Source organism: Daucus carota, chromosome 3 (genome assembly GCF_001625215.2).
Source record: "Daucus carota subsp. sativus chromosome 3, DH1 v3.0, whole genome shotgun sequence".
Classification (NCBI taxonomy): Eukaryota; Viridiplantae; Streptophyta; class Magnoliopsida; order Apiales; family Apiaceae; genus Daucus; species Daucus carota.
This window is the reverse complement of record NC_030383.2, coordinates 13,073,456-13,086,786: the sequence shown is the minus strand read 5'-3', so window position 1 is coordinate 13,086,786 and position 13,331 is coordinate 13,073,456. Positions and strand designations below refer to the sequence as shown.

Sequence of the window (13,331 nt, the reverse complement as noted above, 5' to 3'; positions counted from 1 at the left end):
TTCTCAGAAAATACGGGCCGTTTGACTAGACTTAAAAGAAGTAGTTTATTGCTTAAAGTAAAGAAGTGGATCAGAAGTAAGAAGTTGGTTTGGACTAATAATGTTATAAGTGTTTGGATACCGTGACTTATAAATTTTTTAAGTATTTGGATAAGTTAACTTATAAGTTGGTATAGTCTCGTAAATAGCTGAACAAGTAGGCCGCTGAAAGAGAGAGCTAGCTGAGTTCGTTATCTGTTAGAAAGAAGCTGAAGCTGAGTCCCAAAAAAAGCGAGGTTTTGTAGCTTTTTTCTGGGTTTTTTCACTTTTATTAAGCGCTTCAAACCATTTGCCAAACAGACGTCAAAAAAGAGAAAGTGGGCTTCTATGCTTTTTAAGTTCAGAAGTTCTATTACCAGACACCCACTAAGTTCTCAACTTATGGGCGCATTTCCTTGATCATTGTGATTCTTGCTAACAGACTATAAATGAGGGAAAAGAGGATGTAATATATTACATAATATGCTGCCATTACCTAGCTATTACAAGTGATTAGCAACTATGATCATATTAAACAAGATTGAACTCTGATCTCAGTATACAAGCCATAATCCCTGAAATTTGTGGTAGGCAACTATAGTGCAGTAGTGCACACTGCAAATAATCCATAAATTTCTAACATATGATACTGTTGATCGTCTCCACGGACCTGTCGAGTGATTCCTTCCTCTGCAGTCTCATATCCTCTTTAAACCTGTTAATAAATGCCTCGGCTCTCTTGTTCAACTCGTCCTGACTCAGGGAGGGATCTCTCCTCAGTTTCCCTGGGCCAGAAGATCCTGCTAGCCTCTTTGACATGTTATCAATCCTGTGGTTGCTGTTTTGTTCATTGAATGTCTCGGATAAGATCATCTTATGTTCATCTTGTAAGTTACCATAGCTAGTGTGCTTGCAAGTTGATTGCAGTGGCTGCCCATTAGTAATGCTTTTCCAAGTAGTCTCCAAGGTGTCTAATTCCTGCGCCTTAGGCTTTAAAACTCTCAATCTCCCCTTTCCTGAATATGAAAACGCTACTGAGATAAGAATCCTATACCATGAGCTTTTTGTAATAGTTCTTTAAATTGTTTGGTTAAACTTCTGCTTAAGTAGATTTATTTACAGTTAATTATACTAGTGGCACATGCTACATAGAACATAGTACGTACCTTCCTTATTATCTTCGACGACCTTTTGATGAACGAACTTGCCAGACGAGGGCGGCTTTGGCTCTGACATCTTATTCACCGTATGTTCCAAGATAATCTTATCATTTATCTCCTTAAAACTAGTGGTTTTACCTGAGTAAAGACCGCCAGGAGCATTAGAGTCATCAATGTGCACATCTTTCACAATTATCGGGCTCTTAGTCTCAGTAACACTGTCGTCTGCATTTCCATTCAAATCAAACTCATCTGAGTATTTGTAACTAAACTTAATCTCTCGCGAAGAGTTTGCCTGCATTACCTCCACCAACTTGCTCTGCAAGGCATTTTGATTGCCATTGTAATCATCCTCCAGAAATTTGTTGAGCTCAGAGTTGTGACTGGTACCGTGCTTCTGAAGCTTTGAGGAGGCAAATATAGTTATGATGATACAATTGATAACGAGGTAAAGATAAGGAGGCTCGAACCAAGAGACCACAAGGTTCCAAATCAATGGAACCTGGGAGACTGTAAATTCTTTTCTAAGTAATGCGGAGAATTTCACCACAGCAGCCATGAACAGAATAGCAGCTGTACTTAGACCGAATCTGAACGATAGAATCATGGCGTTACTTAGCTATGAGAGAGTTACACCTACAGAAGATGATGATAAGTCTATCCTGCCATATATACTTGTTGGTTTTTACCCACGTGTGTGTCCGAAAGGGTGGACTATGGCAAAGTCAGTTTACAAAATTGATTTTTGATTGTAATATTATCCGTGCTACGTGTCTTCTTCCATGTTTTACGAGTCTTGAATCAGAACCATTCGTTAATATTGGTAAGGTCTCTTTGAAATTAAGGATTACGTGAATAGAAAAGTACGTGCAAAGAAAGAAGCCAGGCCGTGTAAATTTTATCGGAAACAAGCAGACTTGTGAGAGGGTTTGAAGGGAAGATCTGAGCTGAGTTTGTGACCATATATCAATTCATCAGATCTGCTACAAACTCAAAAGACTTGGGTACAAACAGACAAGGGGATGCTAAAGAAGAGTCAAATACGTTCTGTGGTTTTGCACAGTTTGGCATGTGCGTAGAATTGTCATAGTACAAGCGCCGTCCAATGTACAAATGAATGACAAATGTTCAGCTATGTTGACTTCTCTTACAGCTTCACCATAACAATACTGCTATTTATATTCAATCAATAATTATTAATCACAGACAGAAATAATAATTAAAAGCCTTGTTTAGAATTGATATTAGCCAGGACATGTCTTTAATCTTGTTGCAGAAGTGCTCTAGAACAGAATCCAACAAATGTCATACAGTATGTTATGAATGTCAAGTTTGATAACTACTGATACACTGAGGTGAAGACAACTCTAGCTACAAGACCAGATTCAGCATGGCGTTTAACAGCTATATTGTCTAATTTCATTAGCTGGATTAATCCTTCTTCTTGTCTTTCACGCTCGATTTTGTGTCACCTGCATAAGGTGCAGCACTGTATGCTGACATTTGAAATACAGAGAAGAACATCATTTCCACGACTACCAACATATTTTGATATGCTTGCTGTATGTAGACCACATCGATCCAGATATGCTGTGACTTGATTATGCCCATTGCAACTAATATCTCAAGCAGAATTCCCTACAAACATGATAAAGGCAAAAATTATGTCGTCAATCAATTGTAACATATAATTGCAAATGTGGTGCTTATCTATATACGACTTCTTGGAGATGAGACTAATATTTTATCATGGAAACACTGAATTTCCTTCTGTTTTTGGGAATTATCTACATAAGTAGCCCATAACTTGAGTTTGGGGGGGGGGGGGGGGGGGGGGTGTAAGGAAACAATAACAATTGTTTAGTGTTGTAAAGAAGATATAAGAATGTTGATCAGATAATGTTCGCCTTGATACAATTAGAGAAAATTTTCTGTAGTTAAGGGCGTAGAAGAGGATCATACCTGCCAGAAACAGAAAAAGACGATCCCTTTGACACACAAAAACTTAGCTAGTGGATTGTGTGGTGCCAACTCTTTATCAAACACATGGTAGAAAAGTACTAGAGAATACAATGCCAATGAGACTGAAATGTTTAGTATGATGGTGAACGTCCAGCTAATCCAATCAGGATATATATCAAGAAGTTGAAGAGCTATCATCAAAATGGAGCACACAGGCCGAATTGCTACAAACTGCCATGTCCAATACTTGAGTTGCTTTAGCGTTTTATGGTTCAGTTTGACAGAGTGAGGCTGCAAGTAATAAACAAAGTCAGTCGTGGTTCATCATTTTAGAACAGCTGACATGCAATGAATACTTCCTCAAAATTTCGTGATAACTGCAAGTTCAATTGTACATGCTTGGCATGCCATGATAAGCACAAATGAATTGTTGCAATGTCCTCTATGTTCTTGTTTTCTTTTGTTTGACTTCTGATATATATAGTACTAAATGTACTAGAGAAATATTTCATTTTCTATGTAAAAGCACTTCACATATAACCGAGTAGAGAAAAAGATCACAATGCCCCAGCATAAATGAAAACTTGTATTGCTTACAATGAGCTCTTCTGTACAGAACTTTATTTTGCACCCTTAAGAGTAAAAAAATCTTTTATTAGCACCACACTTATCAGATTAGATAGTTATCAGCATCAAAGACACCTCTACCTGAAAAAGAGTCATCGGAAATGAGTGGTGGATTTCTCTTCCCTTAACCTCATCCGGCACTATGCTTCTGCTTATTGATATGTTCAAGTATGAATATAACAAAGCCAAGAACTTGGCCATCACCTACATAGGTTAAAAATCGTGATTATGGATTAGAAATTAGGAACAAATATATTACTTTCAGATAATTTTGCATTACTGCATGTTCAGTGATTACATCAAAAGCTTACCAGACCCTCATAACATTCTTTGATCGATTCCAAGAACATAAAGTAAGCTTCAGATCCTTGAAATTTCAACAAACCAACATAGGAAACCACAGCATATATAGGAGCCATCAGAATGATAACGACTATAGCCTTCTGCTCCTTTGGCTTCTTCCAATTCGAGATATGTGCTAAGAGAAGCTTTATGCTGAATAACACACTAAGCATTACACATAAGGCGGCTCCCGTCAGGGTAAGTTGTACACGATTCATGTTGTACAGATTTAAGTTCATCGTAATGCTCCCTGTAAATTAATCAGAATCAGAACCGTTAAAACTTAAAAGTACATGAACGCTCCCATTCTCTTGGGAACTCTAGGTAGTGTTTCGAAGAGACTCCTGTCTGTGAACATGTTAGCAGATCTCATGAAACACAGAAAACAACCGGAAAGCTATCAATTTTAAGATTGCAAGTTATCGCTTGATATTAATGGAGAAAGTAAAAACTGTGATCCGGGAGCTTCAGACTTCTACCGGATAAACCTTAACATACAAGTAGGAGTTCAGAATCACAAATTTGATAATCAATTAACACGCGACGAACTTAATTTTAAATTTACAAATTTCACTGTTACTGTCATTCCCGAATTCATCCCAATTCCTAAGATTGATAATTTCACTAGCATGTTTATTTAACTTGAACAACAGAAATTATCGGCATTACTATTTACTATTCAACTAGAAGTTGCAACAGGGCGATTGTAATTCCGAATCCCGTCCTGAATTATTTATTCTCCCGCATAAACATCTAGAGGTAAATAATGAGATAACAAAAAAAGTGGGAGCAAATATCAAAGGGGATGGGTAATCACATATCATGTTAACTATATATTCCATTAAATTGATAAATTACAGGTAAATAGATAACATGCATTAGTCATAGTAATTACTTACAATGTGTATACAGATGAAAAGCAAATGTAATGGCAGAGAGATCAAACAGCTAAATCCCCTGGAATAATAGGAGTGTAATGTGATTGATTCAATGTCGTGACAGAAACGCTGTGTCGTCGTGATTATCAGTTACGTTTCGGACCGAATTCTCTACGATACCGAATCCTACACTCCTACCCCTGGAATAAAAAATCTGACCGATGACAGACGATAATAATGACTCATTTTGATTTTTTACTAGTTGAATTGATTTTGATCGATATAAATATTATGTAATTATTAAAAAAATTAAAAATTTCATCACTAAAAATTATATATAACCTATGTAATTTATAAACTTTTGAAATTTTATAAAAAGAACTTCTAAATTTCACCCAAAATTTGGTCAACTGAACCGTTTAAAATTCAAAAATGAATAAGTAATATCATAACGAGGAAGTAATGCATAAAAAATTGTTTGTTAAAATTTTTACAAACATACACTTATCTATTCTATTATAGAAATATTTAAGATTTTAATAAATCTTATTCTGGAACATTTAATTATTTAATAGTAAAAAGAATTAGTTTCCATTCAATGTGGAACTTTTGAGTTATTAGTTCGTATATTAAAATAAGTATATAGATTGAAATAGGTATATACCATTCCCTGTTTTTGTAGGAAATGAGATTGCTTGAAAAAGCTCTTCTGTAACTTCTAGTTAGTTGTTTACTTTTAAAAAAAATTTTATAACTGAATAATTATAATTATCCATCCCAATTTTCCGAACTTTCATAAATCTGATATCTTTTTATTTAACAGCTTTTCACTCTTTTTTTCCAAAATATTTATCTTATTTTCAATATTTTATCAACTTTTTATTCATTCGTTCGTTCCATCCGTCCAACTAATGGGTAGCAAAAATTAATCATGTGACTGGGCAATACGAAATCATCCTTGCTTTCGTGCTTTGCGGCGTGTATCACACTTGATTCTGCACCTTCCAATTTCTTTAGTAAATCTGCTTATTTGTAAGTATCGTTTTGTTTTTAAATGTCATTAAAAATTATAATAATATTTCCTAAATCTAGCATGTGCTATATGTTTGGAAAAAAACAACTAGAAATGGAAAAAAAATAATTAGCAAGACGAATAGAATAGTACCCCTTTAAATTAATACTCTCTTAAAAATATTCTATAATAATAAAAAAAATTCAGCCCCGTAAATGGAGGGGGAAAAAAAATAAGAACACGAATACAGGACAAGGCTTTTAGATTAATAGTCTCTAAAATACTCTATAATAAATATCATGATCGATATGAATAAATAAACCCTGATAACCTTTTTTAAGGTGATAAAAGTGATACATTTTTCCGATTCCAGAGATATCACTGAGGGATTCTACCGTGATACTTATTTTACATGGGTTTGTCTAGTGTGTGCCCATGGGCACATGCTAAGCACTAACATTTATAAAATTGGAGGGATTTGATTGGTGTGGTTGTTGTAAATGCAAGGGGGCCATCATTATTAAAGAGTGTAAGCCAATCAAAATCTCCCAAATTTATAAGTTTTAGTGCTTAGTGTGTGCCCTTGGGCACACCATAGAAAAACCGATTTTACATTTATTTGAAATTCCCGTATAACTCATTGCAGCCCGGCACAATTAAGAGACAGAATTACAGAATTACTTTATGTGTGTGTGTGTGAGAATTGGAAACGGAGGACAAAAATGACTTCGATCCACTTACTAAGTAAATAATTATCTGAACTCATTCCAATCAGTCACCTGGTTTCAATTATCTGAACTCATTCCAATCAGTCAACTGGTTTCATTCAAACGACACATGAAATCAAACCTACGATCTGGAAATTTCTGAATCGGGTTCATTTACCAGTACCCAAATGTCTAGCTAATCAAAGATAGGAACACAAAAACTAATGTGAAACTTCTATTCACAGATGAACAGGCAGTGGTAATCAGTTTAAGCTTTATTTGAGCTTCCGCATTTGAGACAGGGAGAAGGCAGGAGAGGAAAAACAAATAACTAAAACAACCTATCACTACCTGTTCGGCTGTTCAAAAGAAAATGAGATATAACATTCTAACTACATATGCACTTCTACACTACTTCCACAAATGAGCAAGACATTGCACAAACTCAACAATTAGATCCAGAATACTATATACACATATAGACAGATAAAAAAAAAAGGAGAGGCGTAAAAGAGTCAAGGGCCAAACCTCAGAATGTGAAAGAGCATATATCTTATATCCAAATCGGACCAAAAATCACAAAAGAAATTTTCAGTAACACGAGAAACCCAAAATCTTTATACGACAACAAAAGAAATATAGAACCACATTTCACAGTAAATTGAAGGATGTTAATTATTAATATTAGAACCTACAGCAGATATAAATGTATTATAGCGACACCCCACGCACAAAACTAGAAAAGTTCAAGCTTTCAGATTACTGTTGATGCTAACTGCCCGGCTAATTTTAGATATCACATCAAAAGTTAATACTTTAAAAGAATAACTCTAATAAATAGAATAAAGAAAGAGAATTTAAGGGATGTCACTGCAGATTAATCGACAGACGCCATCACATGGCATTTGCATACAACAAAAGGAGAGGAACAACTGAAAAAGGAGGAAAAGAAGAAGAACGTCAAATGCTTATATAAAGAAAGAATGGTATTGTCGCCTCCACAGAGAGGTGATTGGGCACATTATATAGCACAGACATACAACAGAAGAGGAACAATGGAGAAGCTAAAAAAAAGAAGAAATATCGGATGTAACACCTAATATAGAAGAAAGTTGAATGCGGGATTGAAGTAATCATCATCAAGAGATGGAGGGTGGAAGAGAAAACGCGCAAAGGTTTTTTCTAATCATTTCTAAACCCCTCGTTTTTTTAATACAAAAAATTGTATACAATAATTATATATATTAAAAAAATCGAATTCTAAAAATCATATCAAAAGTTTAACATTTTAAAGCGCTAACTTTAAGAAATAGAATAAAGAAAGAGAATTTAAGGGATGCCACTTCAGATTAATTGGACAGACAACATCACATGCCATTTAAATACAACAAATGTAAAACATGAACACTGAATGGCGAATTTTAGGTTTTTGTCACCACCACACAGAAATAATTGAAGACATTACATAGCACATACATACAACAAAAGAAGAGGAACAACGGGAGAATCCAGGAGAAAAAAAAGAATGCTAAATGTCGGATGTCACACCAAATCTAGGAAGCACCGACACTTCAAAAAAACAGTCGAATCCGTGTCCGACACGGCGACTGAGCACCGACTTGGCTGAGTACGTGTCCGACTCGCCATGTGACGTGTCGACATGCAACACGCGGTCGACTCGTCACCAACACAGGAGCAACACGCGACTAACTCGGCCCATCGAAAAAAGCCCAAACTCATATGTTTTTTTTTGCAAGGCCCAAACCCATATGTTATATAACCTAATATCACGGTTCTCATCTCTTTATAACATCTCTCTCCTCTTTTCATCGTCATATTCATCTGATATCCATCCGCCTATATATACATATAGACACACACATACACATCTCTATACATCTCCTTTTATACAAGATGATCATTCGAATGAAATGCAGAATAGATGTGTGTCTCATTACGAAAGAAACTCTATTATTATTATGAATGAAGTTATTCAATATTTGACATATATCAATATTATTTTTTTATTACTATTTTTCTAGGACTCTATGAGAACTGAGAAGTGGCGAATCCCCGTGTCCCGTGTCGCCGTATCCGAGGGGATGCTTATTCGCACCTAATAAAGAAGAATGTTGAATGCTGGATTTAGGTAATCATCATCAAGAGATGGAGGATGGAAGACGCACTCAATAAGATGGGGGCAAAAACGAGTAAGTTTTTTTAATCTCTTCTAACCCTTATGTTATCGGGTCGGGTTTGATTGAAATTCAAACTGTTTCAACCTTATAATTCGCCAGGTCGACTTAAAAAAGATCGACTTGCCGACACTCTCATTAACATGATGAGAACTAAAATGGAGCCAGACTACCAGGAAGTTAATAAACTCTAGAAGAAACATTCGATGTTCGTTTCATGAGATTATAATCCCGGGATTAGAGTCCATGGATTATAATCTCTTCACTATTATCCCTATGGATCCTTTAAATTACCATACTTTGTTTGGTTTGAAGGATTAATTTTAGGATAGGATTATGATCCTCTAAATTTATATCCTATGTTTGTTTGGAGGGATGATACATGGGATAGTAACATAACCCTTAATAAATTGCTAATCACATGTTTAGAAATGATGGTTAACCAGCAGCATCAGTTGACTAGTAATTTTTAAAAATCTGAATATTATCTCTCACCATATATACCATAATCCTTCCAGTATCAGGTTGACATCTTATATTTACATATTTAACTATGTTTACTGCAAGTAATTTGAACAATTAGACCAGTTAAAAACAACAGAGAAAATTGGAAATTGTATATCAAGAACAAATGGTAAGATAATCAAGAACAAATGGTAAGAAAAATCCATCAAACTGTAAACAATATTGTAACTCAAGCTAATATGCTAGCCACCAACGTTATTGCTATGTCCCACAACTTCCATTCATACTTCAGATGCATGCATATGCATATCAAAATGAAATAAAATTTTAACACCTTGTGCATTTGCAAAAGAGGGATCTAAAACTGGCCGAAAAAAATCTAGTTTTACATAAAGAAATGGTGAGCTGGTATACATAAATTACAAAGTTTCTATGCAGATACTCCTTTTGGACACTGCCTGATATCCTATGTTTATAGCAAAATCTCGCTACCTTAACACTTATAAAAAAGACAAAAAGAAAAGAACAGAAAAGCTACCTTGGTTGATCTCCAATATATTGGTTGGTTTACCCCGGTTAGTGAAAGGTTAGCTTCAAGAAGCACATGCGCCAACTCTCTACCATCTCTTTTCATCCTTAATTATTTACGAATAGGTAGGCATTCTTGCACATAGAACTTTTTGATGCATTTAGAACCAAATAGTCAGTTTGAAGCACTATGCTTTTTAGAAGATATTCGATATCGACCCCTGCCTCTTCGAGCACTAATGATATTAACCATTAGGGAGCTGCCTATACTTCTTAAAGCATCTCCTCCCATTAGCTTCAAACCATGGTTTTTTAAGAAATCTGACAATTTACTCTCGTGATCACAACTCACTGATTGCAATTCAAGTGCCTGTTGGCGGGACAATATAGCATAAAGGTGCACCGGTTGATTCAAGGTATGTTGGAAATTGTTTACTATCTCTTTTTGGTAACAGTGTTCATCAGCGGACTTTTCGAAGGTAACCCTCATCACTGCCATGGACTTTGGATCGTCTGTTGAAGGATCAAATACAAACAAGAACTTCCCAAATGCCATATCAGGCCACTTGAACAGAGTTACAAGAACATCAGTGCCCGGTCCAACATACTTCTGTATATACTTTTTAGGATCACTTTGCTGAGACTTGCTGGCTTGAAGAATGCGTGAAGCTTCTCTTAAACCACTTAAGTACGCACCATGCATGGTGGCTGGATGTTGACGATTAGTGGCTTCGCCAGCAAAGAACAAGTTGTTTCCTACACTTTCAGCAAGTATATCATAATCGCTGCCAGATGACTGTACTCTGACATGAGAGTAGGACCCATATGAAAGAGGGTCACTGCCCCATCTTGTACATATAGATTGAATGGGATCAGGAACATGAATGCCCTTCGGACCATATATACCTAAAAACAAAAAATAGGTTTACAGATGCCATTTACAACAATTGAGTGCACTGGACAAATGAGTAAAGATCAAGCAAAACTTTACAATATTCATAAAAAATCTATATACCTCTAAGGACAGTTAAAGCACAATGAAGCAAAGTGGACGGATTTTCATTCTCAAAAGATTGCGCAGCTTCTCCAGCCACCAATGCCACAAGAACTGGGCCCCCAGAAACAGTATGGTAACTGTAGAACAAGAAATACTTTCCTCGTTCATTACTGTTTTCACTGAGAGAACCAAATGTATCTAGGTCTTCACCCCAAAAAACATGAGTGAATAGCATAGCGACCTTATTCAGCAGACCAAACCCTAGTCTATCTATTGCTTCTACCTTTCTTTGAGGCAAATCTGGTTCGAATCTAATGGCCCTTTTCTTCAAAACCCCAAGTGGAACAGTGCAGAGCACAATATCTGCTTGAAACACTTGATCCCCAGCAACAACTTCGACTCCATCATTTCCATATTTAATTGTCTGAACTGTTTTCCCATAATATATAGGAACTCCTTCACATAATGCTATGATAAGTCTCCAATTTCCACCTGCTAGAAAGCAGTGATCACCACCCATTTCATAGGGATCATCCTGATCCCAATATGCAGCAGAAAGTTCTGACAAGCAACCTGCATTTGCATATTCCAAATTTGCATAATGCCAATCAAGAAGTTGTCTTTCCTCAGTATTTCTAGCTACGGCATAGAAGTTTCTAAGTGTCTCCAAAAATGAGCCTAAAGATATGTCATGTGCAAATCCGCCTATCATCTGCCTTAATTCAGTAACTTTGTCAAGTAACTTGTTGAAGATAAGTTCAACCTTCGAGTCAATCTCCTGATTAACCGCTGCTCCATCAGGCTTGTACAAGGGGCAGTTATCTCTGATCTTGTGAAGAGGAATAGAAAGTTGTCTTGCCAAAACACCCAGCGGATTGGCATGAATGCCCGTAATGACGCTGCCACCAAGATCCACAGTAGCTTCACTATCCCCATTATTCATTTTCTGTGAATAAACTCTTCCTCCAGGTCGAGTCCTGCCTTCAAGAACAACAACCTTGAAACCAAAAGAGAGTAGCTGCCTAGCCGCTGATAAACCAGCAAGTCCGGCACCAACAATTATCACAGACCCCTCTGTTGCCTCCTCAGGGATCTGAGATGTAAATGACTGAGAAACACCAAAATTGATATACCCGTTAAACAAAAGAAAGTCATAAGCCGCAGAAATCAAATGCTCATACTCATTGCTCACAGTTTCCCTGATCTGTCCTTTCGAAAGCCATATCCTTACATTGCTCCTCCACTTTGCAAGTATATGGTTCCTCACAACAATATAATCATTTTGTTCTTTTCCACCTAATTCCGACACAACCCTTGCAGCAATTTCATCTGGAAGCAACGCATCAATTGGAAATCCAAGAGATAAAGCAATCATAGCCTCAGTTTCCGTTTCTTTCTCCAAATCTTCTTTAGTTCTAGTTCTTTTTTTCGAAACCCCAAGTACATCATCCCCTATTAGTTCATCCATCTGATCCTCATTATAGTTCTTCGAAACTACTGTCCTCCTTGATGTCCTCCGGACTGAACCATCTGGGCTCTCCCTCATTGTTATCCTCGACAACTTCAACTCAAATCAAATAATCCTATCATTCACAACTCCTTTTAAGTTTCAACAGGTAGGCATCATACATACATATATCACTTTTCAGCACATATCAACTCAATTCACTGTATAATTAACAAAAATATATACACAATTAATAAAATTCAATTACAATAATCACAAATAAGTTGAGAAATTAAATTAACAATTCAGGTACATTTTGATTCAAAGAAACATTAGAAGTTATAAACAAAACTAACAATTGAGCACAAGATATGCATTAAATTGATAAAATATAATGTGCCCTAAATTCAATTGAACAACTTACCGTTGGATCGAAGCTTAATTTGTGAATTGAAATTTGTTGAACACGTTGAGTAAATTAGGGTTTAATTTGTTTTCAAAATTGGGGTAAATAGTGAAGCTGAGTTGACTCGGTTAAATAAATATATGTTGAATTGGAGGGAACGGAAGAGCTTATGGGCCATACGGTCATGGGCTACATATCCTTCTTATAATACCTGAGTCTATCAGGGTCCCCAGTTAACCAATCAAAAAACTTTGAATTATTTTAGAGCCAATAGGAGAACAATCCTAAAATTTAGACCAATCAAATTATAACACTTTTTTAATTGCTTAACTAAAGCACTACTCTACTATGGTTAGCGGTTAATTATTTATTATAATTAAATTAAAAACTTGATTTATATTAAGAATTAATTAACTAAAACTATACCTGATATACCTAAAGTTATTCTTTTAGCAGAATAGAACTATAGTCACATGAGAGGACTACAGCCACGTATTGTTCTGTGTCACAACTACTAAAACAAAGATTCTAAACACAGACGAAGCTGGGCATGCTCCTTCAGGAAAAGCATAATTATTCATCTGCAA

General features: G+C 35.9%; 3 protein-coding genes across 4 annotated transcripts; all 3 read right to left on the bottom strand.

The window, feature by feature from the left end:
- Nucleotides 1-547: 547 nt before the first annotated feature.
- LOC108213588 (uncharacterized) lies at nt 548-1,898 on the bottom strand. The gene is made up of 2 exons (XM_017385398.2): nt 1,185-1,898; nt 548-1,034 (listed from the first exon to the last, which is right to left on the bottom strand). The coding sequence occupies exons 1-2, from the start codon at nt 1,783-1,785 to the stop codon at nt 655-657; spliced, it is 981 nt and encodes a 326-aa protein (XP_017240887.1). The 5' UTR covers nt 1,786-1,898; the 3' UTR covers nt 548-654.
- Nucleotides 1,899-2,411: 513 nt separating this feature from the next.
- LOC108213854 (uncharacterized) lies at nt 2,412-5,170 on the bottom strand. Its single transcript, XM_017385643.2, has 5 exons — nt 5,009-5,170; nt 4,079-4,359; nt 3,849-3,971; nt 3,141-3,431; nt 2,412-2,816 (listed from the first exon to the last, which is right to left on the bottom strand). The coding sequence occupies exons 2-5, from the start codon at nt 4,346-4,348 to the stop codon at nt 2,610-2,612; spliced, it is 891 nt and encodes a 296-aa protein (XP_017241132.1). The 5' UTR covers nt 4,349-4,359; nt 5,009-5,170; the 3' UTR covers nt 2,412-2,609.
- A 4,555-nt stretch (nt 5,171-9,725) lies between these two features.
- LOC108210702 (lysine-specific histone demethylase 1 homolog 2) lies at nt 9,726-12,902 on the bottom strand. 2 transcript variants are annotated; one of them, XM_017382091.2, is made up of 3 exons: nt 12,763-12,902; nt 10,910-12,559; nt 9,726-10,800 (listed from the first exon to the last, which is right to left on the bottom strand). In XM_017382091.2, the coding sequence occupies exons 2-3, from the start codon at nt 12,435-12,437 to the stop codon at nt 10,070-10,072; spliced, it is 2,259 nt and encodes a 752-aa protein (XP_017237580.1). In that variant the 5' UTR covers nt 12,438-12,559; nt 12,763-12,902; the 3' UTR covers nt 9,726-10,069. The 2 variants fall into 2 exon arrangements, with proteins under 2 accessions (XP_017237580.1, XP_017237582.1); XM_017382093.2 differs by having other exon boundaries at nt 10,910-12,474; nt 12,763-12,880.
- Between the last annotated feature and the right edge of the window lie 429 nt (nt 12,903-13,331).